Raw genomic sequence first — 18,566 nt, 5'->3', positions numbered from 1 at the left:
GCCCCCAACCTTCCCTGGGGCCTTGTTAATGCAGTTCCTGAACTCTCTCCAGCCTCCACCTCTATCTCCACTAGCGAGAACTTGTCCAATACTCTAGTCTTCAGGCCAGTGCCTCAGAGTTGGACTCTGCTTCTCTGCCCAGTCTCTTCAGGTTGCAGCCCTAATTGAACTCTCCGTCTGGCTTTCTGTCTCACCTTCACATGCTCTCTCTTGGCTTCCCCTCCACTTCATGGTCTCTGACCTTCAAACCAACCGAGGTCTTGGCCCATATTCTGTATGTAGGGTTCCTACTAGGTTAGGAGCTGAATTCAGATGACCTAAGTGAAATGTTTTTTCGTAAATGCCGATGTTACACTTTGGCCAACGGGACTTGAGCTGTGGTGACCCAATTCTATAGAACAACAACCGTCTTGTAACTGTTCTTGATCCTTGATCTGGCTCGTCTACCCTCATGACTTCATATTTATGTTAGCCCTGACCTGTTTTTTCTGTTTTCGAGACCTGTAACTTATATTATCTGTAGTACATCTCTTGGACTTCCTGCTCTCAGAAAAGTTGATTGATTGATTTTTAATCCACCCAATAGGCATCTATTGAACACCTACCAGTTGGCACTACAGGTGGTCAGTCAAAGACTAGTCAGAGAGTTAGACAAAATAAAGGGCTGTATCAGTTAAGGACGCTTTTATTGCTAGTGACAGAAACCCTGATTCAAACTGGTTTAAGCAAAAATGGAATGTATTCCCTCGCATACCTAACAAGTCCAGGATTAGATCTGGTTTCCTTCAGGCACAGCTGGATTCATGTATCTTAAATGCTGCCTTTGGGATCTGGCCTGTCTTCATCTCTCAGCTCTGTCCTTTTTTTTTTCTATGATGGCTTCATTCTCAAGCTCTCCACATGGTAGCAAGATGGATGTTAATAGTACCAGGCCCATGTCCTCCTAGATTCCGATACAGCAGAGAAAGTGCCGTACTCTCAGCAGCCCCAACAAATGTCCCACTTCGTCTGTGGTTTCTGAATGGATTATGTGTTCCAATGACTTTTGCCCTGGAATAAATGACTTTTGCCCTGGAATTCGATGCTTTGACGGGTCACACTGGAGTCATATGTCCTCTACTTATAGTTGGGTATGGAGTCAACTCTATGCCAGCACTTAAGCTCAGAGTGAGGGATACAGTGGTTCCCCTGAGGAAAAGGCAAATTGATGTGGGATGGTAAAATAATTTTTAATACTAGGGGACTTAAATACATCATTGACAGCTATGGATAGATCATCCAAACAGAAAATAAATAACGAAATAGTAGCCCTAAATGACACATTAGATGAAATGGACATAATTGACATTTATAGAGCACTTCATCCTAAAACATCAGACTATACATTCTTTTCTAGTGTACACGGAACATTCTCAAGGATAGACCATATATTGGGACATAAAATCAGTCTCAACAAATTTAAGAAGATTGAAATCATACCATGCATATTCTCTGATCACAAGGCTTTGAAATTGGATATCAACTGTAAAAATGAAAGCGGGTAAAACACAAATACATGGAGACTAAAAAACATACTTTTAAAGAAGGACTGGGTCAAAGAAGAAATTAGAGGAGAGATCAAAAGATAAATAGAAACAAATGACAATGTAAATACATCTTACCAAAATTTTTGGGATGCAGCGAAAGCAGTTTTAAGAGGGAAATTTATCTCGTTACAGGCCTATCTCAAGAAACAAGAAAACTCCCAAATAAATAACCTCATGTTACACCTTAAAGAACTAGAAAAAGAAGAACAAGTAAAACCCAAGGTCAGCAGAAGAAAGGAAATAACAAAAATTAGAGCAGAACTAAATGAAATAGAGAACAAAAAGACAATAGAAATAATTAATGTGACAAAGAGCTGGTTCTTTGATAAGATTAACAAAATTGACATACCCTTGCCTAGACTTACTAAGATAAAAAGAGAGAAGACACTGATTAACAAAATCGGAAACGTAAAAGGGGAAGTTATCACGGACACCACAGAAATACAAAGGATCATCCAAGAATACTATGAAGGATTATATTCCACCAAATTCAACAACCTAGAAGAAATGGACAAGTTCTTAGAAACATATAGCCTTCCAAGGCTGAACCATGAAGAACTGGAAAATCTAAACAGACCGATCACCAGTTAGGAAATTGAATCAGTCATCCAAAACCTTCCCAAAAGCAAAAGTCCGGGACCAGATGGCTTCACTAGTGAATTCTACCAAACCTTCAAAGAGGATCTAATACCAATCCTGCTCAAACTCTTCCAAAAAATTGAAGAAGAGACAGTACTCCCTAACTCATTTTATGAGGCCAACATTACCTGGTACCAAAACCTGGTAAGGACAGCGCAAAAAAAGAAAACTACAGACCAATATCTCTAATGAATACCGATGCAAAAATCCTAAATAAAATTCTAGCAAATCGAATACAACAATGCATTAAAAAGATTATTCATCATGACCAAGTGGGGTTCATCCCCGGGGCACAAGGATGGTTCAACATACGAAAATCCATCAATGTGATACATCACATAAACAAAATAAAGGACAAAAATCATATGATTATATCAATTGATGCAGAAAAAGCATTTGACAAGATACAACATCCATTTATGATTAAAACACTTAATAAAATGGGTATAGAAGGAAAATACCTTAACATAATAAAGGCCATATATGACAAGCCCTCTGCTAATCTCATAATTAATGGAGAAAAACTGAAGCCCTTTGCTCTACGTTCAGGAACACGACAGGGATGTCCCCTATCACCTCTGCTTTTCAACATAGTGTTGGAAGTCCTTGCCAGAGCAATCAGGCAAGAGAAAGAAATAAAAGGCATCCAAATTGGGAATGAAGAAGTTAAATTATCACTCTTTGCAGATGACATGATGCTATATATAGAAAACCCTAAAGACTCCACCAAAAAGCTATTAGAAACAATCACCGAATACAGTAAAGTTGACGGCTACAAAATCAACGCACAAAAGTCCATTGCCTTCCTATATACTAACAATGAAATCTCAGAAAAAGAAATACAAAAAACAATTCCTTTTGCAATTGCAGCAAAAAGAATAAAATACCTAGGAATAAACTTAACCAAGGATGTGAAAGACCTATATGCTGAAAACTATAAGACATTTTTGAAAGAAATTGAAGAAGACACAAAGAAATGGAAAGACATTCCGTGCTCATGGATTGGAAGAATCAACATAGTTAAAATGGCCATATTACCCAAAGCAATATACAGATTCAATGCAATCCCCATCAAAATCCCAATGGCATATTTTAAAGAAATAGAACAAAAATCATCAGATTTGTTTGGAACCACAAAAGACCCCGAATAGCCAAAGCAATCTTAAGAAAAAGAACAATAATGGAGGTATCACACTTCCTGACTTTGGCTTGTACTACAGGGCTACAATAATCAAAACAGCATGGTATTGGCAGAAAAACAGACACATAGACCAATGGAATAGAATTGAGAACCCAGAAATAAAACCACATAAATATGGACAGATAATTTTTGACAAAGAAGCTAAAAACATACAATGGAGCAAAGACAGCCTCTTCAATAAATGGTGCTGGGAGAATTGGATAGCCACGTGCAAAAGAATGAAACTGGACTGCTATTTGTCACCATGTACCAAAGTTAATTCAAAATGGATCAAAGACTTAAGCATAAGACCTGACACAATAAACTGCATAGAAGAAAACATGGGTACTAAACTTATGGACCTTGGGTTCAAAGAGCATTTTATGAACTTGACTCCAAAGGCAATGGAAGTAAAAGCTAAAATAAACGAATGGGACTATATGAAACTTAAAAGCTTCTGCACAGCAAAAGAAACCATTGACAAAATAAAGAGGCCACCAACTGAATGGGAGAAGATTTTTGCAAACAGTGCCTCCGATAAGGGGCTAGTATCCAGAATATACAAGGAACTCATGCAACTCAACAACAAAAAACAAACAACCCAATTGAAAAATGGGCAGAGGACTTGAAGAGACATTTCTCCAAAGAGGACATACAAATGGCAAATAGACATATGAAAAAATGCTCAACATCACTAATCATCAGAGAAATGCAAATCAAAACCACAATGAGATATCACCTCACCCCAGTCAGAATGGCTATCATCAACAAGACAAATAGTAACAAATGTTGGAGAGGCTGTGGAGAAAAAGGAACACTCATACACTGTTGGTGGGAATGCAGACTGGTGCAGCCGTTATGGAAGGCAGTGTGGAGGTTCCTCAAAAAATTACGAATAGAATTGCCATATGACCCAGCAATCCCTCTCCTGGGTATCTACCCAAAAAATCTGAAAACATTTATCCATAAAGACACGTGTGCTCCAATGTTCATTGCAGCTTTGTTTACGGTGGCCAAGACATGGAAACAACCAAAATGTCCTTCGATAGATGAATGGATAAAGAAGTTGTGGTATATATACACAATGGAATACTATTCGGCGGTAAGAAAAGATGATATAGGAACATTTGTGACAACATGGATGGATCTTGAGAGAGTAATGCTGAGCAAAACAAGTCAGACAGAAAAGGCAGAGAACCATGTGATTTCACTGATATGTGGTATATAAACCAAAAACAACAAAAAAACAAGACAAACAAATGAGAAACAGAAACTCATAGACACAGATAATAGTTTAGTGGTTGCCAGAGGGTAAGGGGGGTGGGGGGTGGGGGGTGGGAGATGAGGGTAAGGGAGATCGAATATATGGTGATGGAAGGAGAACTGACTCTGGGTGATGAACACACAATGGGATTTATAGATGATGTAATACAGAATTGTACACCTGAAATCTATGTAATTTTACTAACAATTGTCACCCCAATAAATTTAATAAAATAAAATTAAAAAAATAATAATAATTTTTAAAAAACTGTCAGTTACAGCCATGATGTTTATGATAAGAGTGTGTGATAGAGTTACAAACAGGGTTGAGTCTGGCAAAGGGAGCATTTGACTCCATGTACAACAGGGAAAAAGGCTTCTCTTCTCTCTCGCTCCTTTCACTACTTCCTTTCCTTCCTTTTCCTTTTCAGCATAATTTAATGAGTGACTATTTTGTTCCAGGTACAGAGTATAGATTGTCCTAGAGGTTTACTCTGCCCATAAGGAGCTTACAAAGTAGTGAAGAAGAAAGATAGTAAGGGCAATACACCCACATTTATTGAGAATTTTTATTTTAAGAAATAGAAATATGCCCAGAAATAATTCCTTGCTTATATGGTCACTTAATCTATGACAAAGGAGGCAAGGATATACAATGAGGTAAAGACAGTCTCTTCAGTAAGTGGTGTTAGGAAAACTGGATAGATACATGAAAAAAAAAAAAAAAAAAGTAATTGGACCACTTTTTTATACCATATACAAAAATAAAATGGATTAAAGACTTAAATGTAAGACCTGAAACCACAAAACTCCTAGAAGAAAACGTAGGCAATAAACTCTGACATCACTCTTAGCAGCTTTTTTTTCCTGGATATGTGTCCTCGGGTGAAGATAACAAAACAATTTTTTGAATAGTGAAGGAAACCATCAACAAAACAAAAAACCAGCCTACTGAATGGGAGAAGATGTTTGGCAGTGATGCATCCAATAAGGGGTTCATATCCAAAATATATAAGGAACTTATACAACACCAAAAAAAAAAAAATCCAATTGAAAAATGGGCAGAGGACCTAAACAAGCATTTCTCCAAGGAGGAAATATAGATGGTCAACAAACACATGAAAAGATGCCCAACATCATTAACCATCAGGGAAATGCAAATTAAAACCACAATGAGATATCACCTCATACCTGTCAGAATGGCTGTTATCAATAAATCAACAAATAACAATTGCTGGTGAGCATGCACTGTTGGTGGGAATGTAAATTAAGGCAGCCACTATGGAAAACAGTATGGAGTTTCCTCAAAAAATTAAAAATAGATCTGCCATACAATCCAGGAATTGCACTTCTTGGTATTTATCCAAAGAAAACAAAAACAGTAATTCAAAAAGATATACGCACCCTATGTTCATTGCAGCATTACTAGTGATAGCCAATCTATGGAACTAGTCTAGATGTCCATCAGTAGATGAATGGATAAAGAGGTTGTGGAACATATATTCAATAGAATATTATTCAGCAATGAAAAAGAATACATCTTGGCATTTGCAGCCACATGGATGGACTTTGAGGGCATTATGCTGAGTAAAATAAGTCAGAGAAAGACTAATTCCATATAATTTCACTTATATGTGGAATTTAAAAAAAAAACAAAAAAACAAATAAAACAGACCTATAGATAACAGAACAAGTTGATGGTTGCTACAGGCAGAGAGGGGTGGGGGGATGGGAATAAAAATCAGCAAGAACAAGTTGGTACCTGAGAAGACAATCATAGCTGATTTTATCCGTTTTCTATATATTTGTGTGACATTTAAGATCCACAAAGCAGTCAGAGAAGAGCAACACACACCTGTCTAGTGAAAGCTGGCTGAGCACGAGGCACTGTACTGACACCTTCTGTAGCACAGGGCAGGCTGCCCAGGCCCACAGGAGTTAAGTGGTTTGCCCCAGTCACAGAGTTGGGGAGCAGGAGAGCCAACAACATGGGGAATAATTCAAGACTTAGAACAAAAAGACAAAAAACAAAATCCCCTCTAAGATGTGACTGTTTTTAGTGCCAGATGCCTCATTTATTCTGTATTTTAATTTGACCTTCAACTTTCTTTTTTTTTTAAGGTGTTGTGTAACGGACCAGGAACATGTGTTCCTATCTGTGTATCTGCCCTTCTCCTTGGGATACTAGGAATAAAGAAAGTGATCATTGTCTACGTGGAAAGCATCTGCCGAGTAGAACATTTATCCCTGTCCGGAAAGATTCTCTTTCACCTCTCCGATTACTTCATTGTTCAGTGGCCGACTCTTAAGGAGAAATATCCCAAATCTGTGTACCTTGGGCGAATTGTTTAATGAATGACAATTTACTTCTTTAGAATTCTGCAGTTAACAATATTTATTGTAAGTGGGGAGAAAAACCACGTTTCTTGTAAAGGCTTCTCAAAGTACTGAGAATTGTTGGTAGTCAAGAATAAAACGTGTAAATAACCCAGTGAAATAACTTATAAAGCAAACATCAATAAAACATGAAGTATTTATGCCTCTGTGCACCAAATTTATATATAAAAGTATCTATCACTGCCTGCAAGTTAACTTCTGACTTGGTTTAGGTATATTTTTCTAGAACTAAATACAGGATCTGTATGATTAGTAAAATTTCCTGGTTTTTTTATTTTTGTTTTTTTTGTGTGGTTTTTTTTGGTATTCTGCAATGTAAAAAAAAAAGAGAAAGGTGTTTCTTAGTTTTTGTTCTAATACCACAGACTTTATTTCCTATATGGAAGCAGCGAAGTCTCTAGTGAGTCCTTTCAGCATAAAGGAAACAGTTATATTAAATTGGCTTCATGACAATTTACACTCCACATGCTTCCAAAATTTTGAGCATAAACCAGTGTCTTTTTTAATTCTTCAATTTTGCTTTGTGAGTAGTTGGACTTAATCTAGACTGTCTTTTTAAATCTCTTGTTTAATTGTTAAAAGGTGACCATTGCCATATTAATAACATGATTCTCTTTATCAGGTGTCAAACTCTAAAAACAAGTTTGAGACATTTAGGCTTGGTAGAGCATATATTTACTAAACCTTTTACTAAGTACTTGCTGTATGCCAGGTATCCTTCTAAGCACTTTTCAAATATTTACTCATTTAATCCTAATAAGAACTCGTTGAATTAGGGACTGTTTTTATCCCCATTTTACAGATGCCTTGTCCAAGATTACATAACTAGTACACTTACTAGTAAGTGTACTGAAAACCAGGATTCAAGCTCAGGCAGCCTAGCGTGAGAGGAAAGCCAGTTTCGTGGGCATGTGGCCTGTGCAGTCCCGTAGGGACCCACACTTAGGAGAACCCTACACTTTGTTTAATATTCTGCTGTCACTCTCTTGAATTTCTTAGCATATTTTGAAGCAGGGACCTCACACATCATGTAGCTGGTCCTGCTTGAGCACCTGTGCTCCTAACGATGCCATGGCAACTGCAACAGAAGGACAACACCTAGTGCAGGACCTGGCCCAGGTAGCTCCTCAGTAAACAGGAGTCCATGCTCCTCCCTCGAAGCTCTGCTCCTTTAACAAGGCAACAAACAAGGAAAAGACCTCTTGCAGGATTTGAATTTTTAATTTTCTCCTCTTAAATCTTTTTTATAAGTATGATATTAAATCTAATAAGGAAATGGGAAAAGGTTAATGAAGAGATTGATTTTTAATGAAAAGAGCCATGGTCAGGCAAGATGATGTAAAATTAAAATGCTGAGGCTGATCTAGCCTTTCTTGTTCTTTTAGAAATCTTCTCTGCATAAAGTAGGCACATCTGTCAGCAGGACATTGTCTTAGGTTTTTGGTTGGAGGAACACATGGCAGAAAACTCTCAGAATAGTGAAAGCACTTTGCTGTCTGTATTCAGCAGCCATGGGGCAGCCCAATGGTAGTTATCATGCTTTGGCTTTACTTCTCAAATCTCAGGCACTGGCTCTGTTTCCATGGACAAAAGGCCTGGAACGTCAGACAGCATATTTGTGTGGTTCAACCACAAGCTGAGGTAAAATAAGCCTCTACTTTTCTATAGAGAAAGTCATGTTTTTAGGGACAGCAGCACATGCATTTTAGTCATGTTTGAAATGTGCTCTGGTCTGTACCTTGTTCCTAAGTGGCACTAGATAAATAGTGGATGAGTGAAATTGGACTGCGTTGAGTACAATTAATGCCTATCTGTGCTCCAGGGCAGCCTTCCCAGGGCACCCAAGGTAATCCTGCTGCAGAGGCTCCTGTCGGGCCAGAGCTCACAATGCTTAGGCAATAGAGAGTTGTAGAAAAGATGCCATGATTTTTTCCAGAAATATATGTCCCAGATGTTTTACAGAGCCTTAACTCAGACAGTGGTTAGTTAGCCTGGAATGTGAGAGAAAGAATCTGTGTGTGTTACATCATTAAAAATTTAAAAATAAATACCTCTGGGTTCAGGCTGCTGTGAACACATTCAGAGCCGGGCTGAGGCACATGTTACCACTCCTTCTTGCTCAGTTTCAGATTATTTGGAAAATAAGTGCACACTCTGCTGTATGTTGTTATGGCTAATTTGAGTCCTCAATGTCACATTAGCAAAAGGGACTGGTTTGAGATTATAGCAGATTATGTACAATTTCCCTGGTGTGCATGTCTGTGGCATTGAGAAAGATAGTGCTGCAGTCTCAACTCAAACTGAAGAAGATCAGTAGCTACTTGTCCTGCCCACTTTCTCTGGAAATGCTCTGGAATGCAGCTTTTACTGGAAGAGTCTGTACATGAAAAATTAATTGCATCAGTTTTTAAATTAGAGGCAGGGAAACCACACATCCTGCCCACACCTACTTCCCTGAAAGATTTTTATCTACAGGCCCCTACAGGGCCTCGGTGGTTTGCCAGGTCAGAAAGTCTTCACTGCTTCAAATAGGACATCCAAAAATCACCATAGGAAGCTTTAGCCTGGAATGAAAAGTGCTATGGAATCATATCAACAAGAGGAATACTGTACAATTTTAAAACTGAATAGCAAGAGGTCCTTGCTAGAGATGACCCAAGCCTCCCCTCATAAAAGCAACTTGAAACACGTTTTTATTTGGCCTTCCAAAGAGAGATTAAAATTGGGAAATGTACTACCCCATATTTGCAGTTCTTTAGGTTAAATCAGTGCTTTATTTCTTCTGAAAAGCTCCACCTCACCAAAAAGAGTTCGATAGCAACATATTAAGCACATTTTATCCACAAGAATAACATCATTGTGAGTGTAAAATAAGATCGTCCTTCTCCATTCAGCTCAATTTTGGGGGCCTTGTGGAGTTTCTTCCCCAGATTTCAGCTCTGACACACAATGAGCGGACTCCCAGATTTCCTCGTCTGTCCTGAACTTTCTTCTGTCAGGCCCATCCCTCTAGCACCCTGAAAACAAATTGTCTAGGGAGATTCAAGATGGCGGATTAGGTAACGCTGTGCCTGCTGCATCCCAGGATCACACCAAAATTGCAAATAAATTACAGAACAATTAACCTTAAGAATCATCTGGACACGAGCTGAACAGAACTCCTGTAAATAATGATATAAAGAAGAGACCACATCAAGACTGGTGGGAGGGGCGGAGACGCGAAATGGGCTGACCCAAACCCACAGAGAGGTTGAAGTTGGGAGGGTCAACTCCGAGGCCAAGGCCCCCCATCCCCTTCCGTGAAGAGGAAGGGGGCCCCCCAGTCCCACACAGGGTTCCCCAGATCAGGGGTCCTGTGCTGGGAAGAGGAGTTCCCACTGCATCTGGCAGTGGAAATCAGCTAGGACTATGTCTGCCCTTCCTGGTGGCTGGAATTACAAGGTGGCTGGAATTCGAAATGCTCTCATGTAGAACTGGCACATTTGCTGGTGGGCATTCACCTGGTCTCTGGTGGAGTGGGTGGCAGCTCTGGAGATCTAGGGATGTGTGGGAAAGGACTGAACTGAATGCCTTTGTCCCAGTAATGCAGGGGACCCTGTGTGGAGCCTGCACACATGTGGCTTACAGGGGGATGGGGCACCATCTTTTCAGGGTTATGCCCTCCCCCAAAAGGCCAAGTCTGACACCACATTGGCCTGGTAGAATCCACGCATGCGCACTGCTTTGATGACGCCTGGGTTCCTGCCCTCCACACAGCTGGTGCTGTGTCAGCCCGGAAATTCCTAACTGCCAGGCTGCTGGCCCCACCCATCAGGTTTCGGATTAAAGTAGGCAGATGGCCTGTGGCGGCCCAGGAAGCATTTGCTGGAGGGTATTAAGCCAAGACCTGCGCCAGCCCGCAGCACAGGCTGGAGGTGGTGTGGCAGACCTTAGACAGGCAGTGGCTGGCTGTAGTGTTATCGGGGGATTTTTGTGGGGTGGTCCTGGGACCAGCACTGGTGTGGAAGCTGAGACTATGCTGAATTTGTAGAAACTACCAACGGACACCCCTTATCTCCCTAGAATCCCACACCGCCCACCTAGAGCTGCATTGCCAGAGGCACTCTGGGCACCTGGGTGGCCACCCTGCCCCCTCAAGCCATGGAGGAGGTTTTTTACAGCAACGGACAATCCACAATGGCCTGGGGAGATTTTGGTGGTGGAGAGTGACCCAAAAACTGCACTGAAGCCACTCGGGAGCAGCTCTCAGGAATCTGTGGTGGTGGTGTGCTGCAGTGTTCTTGAGGCACTGGGCAAGGTGGTCACAGGCTAGGCACTGGAGTAAGAACTGAATCTGCATTAACTATAAAAACCACCAGTCACATCTCATGACTCCCTTGAACTCCACCCCACCCAGCTAGTGCTGCATTGCTGAAGGCACTCTCAACACTGGATCAACCAGTCTGGCATGCGCACCTAAGGAGCCTCTTTCAACAGCTGGGCCTTACAGGCAGCTGGCGGGTGGCAATAGGCCTAGAGGACCCTGGGCCTTTTGCTAAGCTGCCTCAGGCACACTATTGGTGGAAGCCAGCCTCCATTCACAGCAGGGCCATCCATGGTGTGGTTGGCTGCTGTGTGTGCTGGACCCAGGGACACAGCAGCCAACCACATATGGCTTAGAGGCACCTACCAGGTAGCCACAGGCCAGTAACAGACAAGGTTAAAATTGCCTTGCACAGGAGCGCCCCTACAAGAGATACCAGAAACAACACACCCAGAGGCTGCTTCGGACCACACCGGAGCACTACCTGGTTAGCACCACAAGCAGCACACCTAAAGGGGGGTCTCAACAGGCACAAGAGCCTGCAGAGGCAAAGCCTCCTCTGAGGGGTCAGCCCCCAGACAGCAGCTCATACACTGTGGGTGAAGCAGGTCCTCACAGGTAGCCTGGGAGTCGTTCCCACCCACTGATGCGCCAAAAGCAATCAAGGTCCAACTACAGCAGAAAAGCACACACAACACACAAGGGACACTCCTGGACCAATGCACAGGAGATTAGGGAGATTGCACAATTCAAGTACACATGACACATACTACATAAGGCCACCCAGCAAAGACTGAGAGACATAGGAGATCTACCTAACACATAGAAGCAAACACAGAATGGCAGCCAGAATGAGAAACAAAAAAACATGTCCCAAATAAAACAACAGGAGAAACCTCCAGAAACAGAACTAAATGAAATGGAGACAACCTACCAGAGACAGAGTTTAAAATACTGATTATAAGAATGCTTAAGGAACTTAGTGAGAATTTTAACAAACAGATAGCAAGCATAAATAAGGACATAGAAACCATGAAAAAGAGCCAGTCAGAAATAAAGAATACAATAACTGAAATGAAAAAGATACACTAGAAGGAGCCACCAGCAGATTAGATGAAGCAGAGGATCAAATCAGTGGTTTAGAAGACAAGGTAGCAGAAAACGCCCATTCAGAACAACAACAAAAAGGAATAAAAAACAATGAAGATAGTATAAGGGACCTGTGGGACAACAGCAAGTGTAACAACATTAGCATCACAGGAGTACCAGAAGGAGAAGAGAGGGAGCAAGGGATTGAGAACATAATTGAAGAAGTAATGATGGAAAATTTCTGTAACCTGGTGAAGGAAATTGACATACAAGCTCAGGAAGTGCAGAGAGTCCCAAACAAGATGAACCCATATAGGCCCACACCAAGACACATCATAGTTAAAATGGCAAAGGTTAAAGACGAAAAAAGAATCCTAAAAGCAACAAGAGAAAGACAGCTAGTTACTCACAAGGGCGCTCCCATAAAACTTTCAGCTGATTTTTCTACAGAAACTTTGCAAGCCAGAAGGGAGTGGCAGGAAATATTCAAAGTGATGAAAAACAAGGGCCTACCACCAAGCCTCCTCTACCCAGCAACACTCTCATTTAAAATTGAAGTAAAGATAAAGAGCTTCCTAGATAAGAAAAAGCTAAAAGAATTCATTACCACCATGCCAGTATTGCAAGAAATGTTAAAAGGACCCCTATTTAGCACAGAAGAAAGGATAAAAACAAACAAAGTAACAAAGACCAAAAATAAGAGTAATAAAATGGCAATAACTATGTACCTATCAATAATCACTTTAAATGTAAATGCTCCAATCTGAGTGGATAAGCAACCAAGACCTATGCTTATGCTGTCCACAAGAGACCCACATCAGATAGAAAGACATACACAGACTAAAAGTAAAGGGATGGAAAAAGATATTTCACACAAATGGAAATGAGAAAGAAATCTGGGGTAACAATACTTATATTTCACCAAATAGACTTCAAAATGAAGACTGTAATAAAAGACAGAAAAGGACATTACATAATAATAAAGGGATCAATCCAACAAGAGGACATAACCCTAATGAACATCTATACACCCAACATAGGAGTACATAAATATAAAACAAATATTGACCAATATAAAGGCAGAAATCAACAATAACACAATCATAGTAGGAGACTTTAACACCCCACTCACACCAATGGACAGATCCTCCAGACAGAAATTCAATACAGAAAGTGATCTTAAATGACACATTTGACCCAATGGTTTAATTGATATTTTTAGAGCATTTCTCCCCAAAGCAACAGAATATACATTCTTTTCAAGTGCACATGGAACATTTTTCCAAAATAGACCACATATTAGGCAACAGTCTCAGTAAATTTAAGATTGAAATCATATCAAGTGTCTTCGCTGACCACGGTGCTATGAAACTAGAAAACAATTACAAGAAAAAAACTGAAAAATACATGGAGACTGAATAACATACTACTAAATAATGAATGGGTCAACAATGAGATCAAGGACGAAATGAAAAGATACCTTGAGACAAACAAAAGTGAAAACACAACAACCCAAAATCTATAGGATGCAGCAAAAGCACTCCCAAAAGGGAAATTCATAGCAATGCAGACCTACCTAAAGAAACAAGAAAAATCTCATGTCAACAGTCTATCTTTACACTTAAGGAAACTGTAAAAAAGAACAACAAACTAAGCTCAAAGTGAGTGCAAGGAGGAAATAATAAAAGTCGGAGTGGAAATAAACAAGATAGAGAATAAAACAATAGTACAAAAGATCAATGAAACCAATAGCTGGTTTTAAAAAAAATAAAAAGAAAGAAACAAAATTGGCAAAGCTTTAACCAGACTCACCAAGAAAAAAAGAGAGGATCCAAATAAATAAAATCAGCAATGAAAGAAGAGAAGTGACCAGAGACACCACAGAAATACAAAATATTTTAAGAAAACACTATGAGCAACTGTATGCCAACAAATTAGACAATCTGGAAGAAATGGATAAATTCCCAGAAACATACAATCTTCCAAGGCTGAATCCAGGAGAAACAGAAAATATGAACAGACCAAATACTACCAAAAAAATTGAATCAGTAATCAACAAGCTCCCAGTAAACAAAAGTCCTGGACCAGATGGATTCACAGGTGAATTTTACCAAACATTCAGAACAGAATTAACACCTGTTCTCAAACTATTCCAAAAAAATCCAGGAGAGAAAGCTCCCAAGCTCATTTTACGAGGCCACTATTACCCTGATTCCAAAACCAGATAAAGACATTACCAAAAAAGAAAAGTATAGGCTGATATCCTTAATGGACATAGATGCAAAATTCCTCAACAAAATATTAGCCAACTGAATTCAGCAATACATTAAGAAGATCATTCCAGTGGGATTCGTTCCTGGTATGCAAGGTTGGTTCAATATCTGCAAATGAATTAATGTGATACATCACATAAACAAAATGAAAAATAAAAATTATATGGTCATATCAATAGATGCAGAAAAATCATGTGACAAAATCCAGCATCCATTTATGATAAAAACTCTCAGCAAAGTGGGAATAGAAGGAACATATATCAACATAATAAAGGCTATATATGACAAACCCACAGCTAACATCATACTCAATGGGGAAAAGCTAAAAGCATTCTGCTTAAGATCAGGAAAAAGACAAGGATATCCACTTTTATTCATCATAGTACTAAAAGTCCTAGCCACAGCAATGAGACATACATACATACATACATACATACATACATACCTACATAAATTGCATCCAAATTGGAAAGGAAGTAAAACTGGCATGATTTTGCAGATGACATGATATAGAGAACCCCAAAGATTCCATCAAAAAACTATTAGAACTGGTAATTGAATTTAGAAAAGTAGGATACAAAATTAATATTCAGAAATTGGTTTCATTTTTTACACCAATAACAAAGTATCAGAAAGAGAAATTAAGGAAATAATTCCATTTACAATTGCATCAAAAAAATATAAAATACTTAGGAATAAATTTAACCAAAGAAGTAAAAGACCTGTACTCAGAAAATTATGACACCGAAGAGAGAAATTAAAGAAGATACAAATAAATGGAAAGGTATACCATGCTCATGGATAGGAAGAATTGATATAGTTAAAATGTCTATACTACCCAAAGCAATATATAGATTCAACACAATCCCTATCAAAATACCAATGACATTTTTCACAGAACTAACTAGAGCAAATAATTTTAAAATGTATATGGAAGCTTAAAAGACCCCGAATAGCCATGGTAACTCTGAGAAATAAGAACAAAGTGGGAGGTACCATGTTACCTGATATCAAATTATACTTCAATGCTATAGTAATCAATACAGCATGTTATTGGCATAAAAACAGACACATAGAACAATGGAACAGAATAAAGAACCCAGAAATAAGTCCATACCTATATGGTCATTTATGACAAAGGAAGCAAGAATTTGCATTGAGGTAAAGAGAGTCTACTTAATAAATGGTTTTAGGAAAATTGGACAGATATATGCAAAAAATGAAATTAGACCAACTTTTTACACCATATACAACAATAAACTCAAAATGGATTAAAGACTTAAATGTGAGACCCGAATCTATAGAACTCCTAGAAGAAAATATAGGAAGCAAACTTGCTGACATTATCCTTAGTAATATTTTTACTGATACATTCCCTTAGGCAAGGGAAGTGAAAGAAAAAAAACAAGTGGGACTACATCAAACTAAAATGTTTTTTTCATGGCGAAGGAAACCATCAGTAAAACAAAAAGATATCCTACAGAACAGGAGAAGATGTTTGCCAATGGTACATCTGATAAAGGGTTAACATCCAAAATTTATTTAAGGGAAAAAAAAAGCATACAACTCAACACCAAAAAAGCAAACATCTGAATTAAAAAATGGGCAGAGGATATGAAGAGATATTTCTCTAAAGAGGATATACAAATGGCCAATAGACACATGCAAACGTCACAGTGATCATCAGAGTCACTGATCATCAGAGAAATGTAAATAAAAAACACAGTGAGATACCACCTCACTCCTGCCAGAATGGCTATCATCAATAAATCAACAAACAACAAGTGTTGGCAAGGATGTGGAGAAAAGGGAACCCTTGTATACTGTTAGTGAGATTGCAAATTGGTGCAGCCATTATGGAAAACAACATGAGGGTCCTCAAAAATTAAAAATAGAACTACGTTGTGACCCAGCAAGTCCACTCCTGGGTATTTATCCAAAGAAATCCAAAACAGTAATTCAAAAAGATAAATACACCCCTGTTTATTGCCACGCTATTCACAATAGCCAATATATGGAAACAACAGAAATGCCCATCAATAGACGATTGGTTAAAGAAATTGTGGTACATTTATACAATGGAGTATTACTCTGCCATAAAAAAGAATGAAATCTTACTATTTGCAACAACATAGATGGACGTAGAGAATGTTATGCTAAGTGAAATAAGTCAGAGGGAGAAAGACAAATACTGTACGATCTCGCTTATATGTGGAATCTAAAGAACAGAACAAATGAGCACACAAAACAAATTAGACTCAGAAATACAGAGAAAAAAGGATGGTTGCTAATGGGGGGGGAATGGGGAAAGAAGGTGAAGGAATTCCAAAGTACAAATTGATAGTCACAAAATAGTCATGGGGAATATAATTAATAATGTATAGATTAGGTAGTGTCATATATATATGTGTGTGTGTGTGTGTGTGTGTGTGTGTGTGTGTGTGTGTGTCACAGTTTGTAAAGTATAGCATAGGGAATATAGTCAATGGTACAGTAACAGCTATATAGCATGTCAGAGGGGTACTAGACTGGGAGAGGTGTTATCATGTTGTGAAATGGTATAAATGTCTAATCATTATGTTGTTTTATACACCTGAAACTAATAATAAAAAATAATAATAAAATTAAAAACAAATTATCTACACTTGTGTTCTCATTGCCAACTCACTTCAAACATGGATTTGACACTGCTATTCCTTTTCCCTCCATGGTACTTAACTGATGCTGTCCTCTATCATATCTATCAAACAACAAACTTGGGAATACTTTTTGCTTTTTACTCTCTTTCCTTAATCCACATATAATGGATCTGAACAACTATGTTGAGTTTTTTTGTTTGTTTGTTTTTTTTAATTAAATTTATTGCGGTGACAATTGTCAGTAAAATTACATAGATTTCAGGTGTACAATTCTGCATCACATCATCTATAAATCCCATTGTGTGTTCTTCACCCTATGTTGAGTTTAAAATAAAAAGTGCTAGATAAGAAATGGACAGGGTGCTGAGATAAGAATAAGGTGCTGGGTTCTCTAGGTAGGGATCAGAAAAACCTCTCTAAGAAAGCAACATTTTAGCTGAGATCTGAAGGATACTGCCTTAAATATTTGTCCTTCTTGTTCCATTTTTCCTCTCACCTTACATTTACCTCTCCCACAAAATCTTCCCTGTTTCCCATAGCCTGGTTTCAGCCACTTCTTCCCTAAACACCTCTGTGACATAGCCACCCATACCTAAGGTTAGTGATGAAATACATACCATCATATTGCAATATTTTGTACATAGAAACACCTGTGGAATTTCTTGTCAAGATGGCAGGGTAACTAAGTGTTGTGCTTGCCTCCTCACGACCACATCAAAATTACAACTACAGAACAACGATCATTGAGAATCTCCTGAAGTCTAGTTGAACAGTCCTACAACTAAGGTCATACAGAAGAAGCCACATGGAGACTGGTAGGAAGGGTGGAGACTTGAAACTGGATAGTCCCACACCCATGTGTGGCAGTAAAAACTAGAAGTGATATCTCAGCTTCCAAGGTACCCCCTTCGAAGGTGTAAGTGGTCCCATCCCGACACCAGTCTAGGATTCCAGTGCCCACAACTTCTGGCTGTGAAAACCAGCAGAGATTGTGGCTAAGTGAAATGGAAGACAGCTGGAGTCCCATGCACTCCTTTTAAAGGGCCTGCGGATGGATTTACTTGCCGACGGGACTAACTTGTTCTGAGCTCTCGCACTGGGGCAGCAGCTTAAAAGACACCAGGGACATATAGGAAGGAACTGAGTTGTCTGGCTGCAGGGCATGGGCTGGGGGGGAGGCAGGTTTCTTCCAGACAG

At 39.1% G+C, this 18,566-nt stretch overlaps 1 protein-coding gene across 1 annotated transcript in view; it reads left to right on the top strand.

The window, feature by feature from the left end:
- Positions 1-7,205, top strand: part of ALG14 (ALG14 UDP-N-acetylglucosaminyltransferase subunit) — a 121,780-nt gene extending 114,575 nt beyond the window's left edge. Inside the window, exon 4 of the mRNA XM_019716850.2 lies at positions 6,790-7,205. Coding sequence (XP_019572409.1) covers positions 6,790-7,020 — 231 coding nt within the window. The 3' untranslated portion in view covers positions 7,021-7,205. The remainder of the gene's footprint in view (positions 1-6,789) is intronic.
- Positions 7,206-18,566: the final 11,361 nt, after the last annotated feature.

The sequence above is a fragment of the Rhinolophus sinicus genome, linkage group LG14, assembly GCF_036562045.2.
Source record: "Rhinolophus sinicus isolate RSC01 linkage group LG14, ASM3656204v1, whole genome shotgun sequence".
Classification (NCBI taxonomy): Eukaryota; Metazoa; Chordata; class Mammalia; order Chiroptera; family Rhinolophidae; genus Rhinolophus; species Rhinolophus sinicus.
The sequence above is the reverse complement of the archived record's forward strand: the minus strand, read 5'-3'. Positions and strand labels throughout refer to the sequence as shown.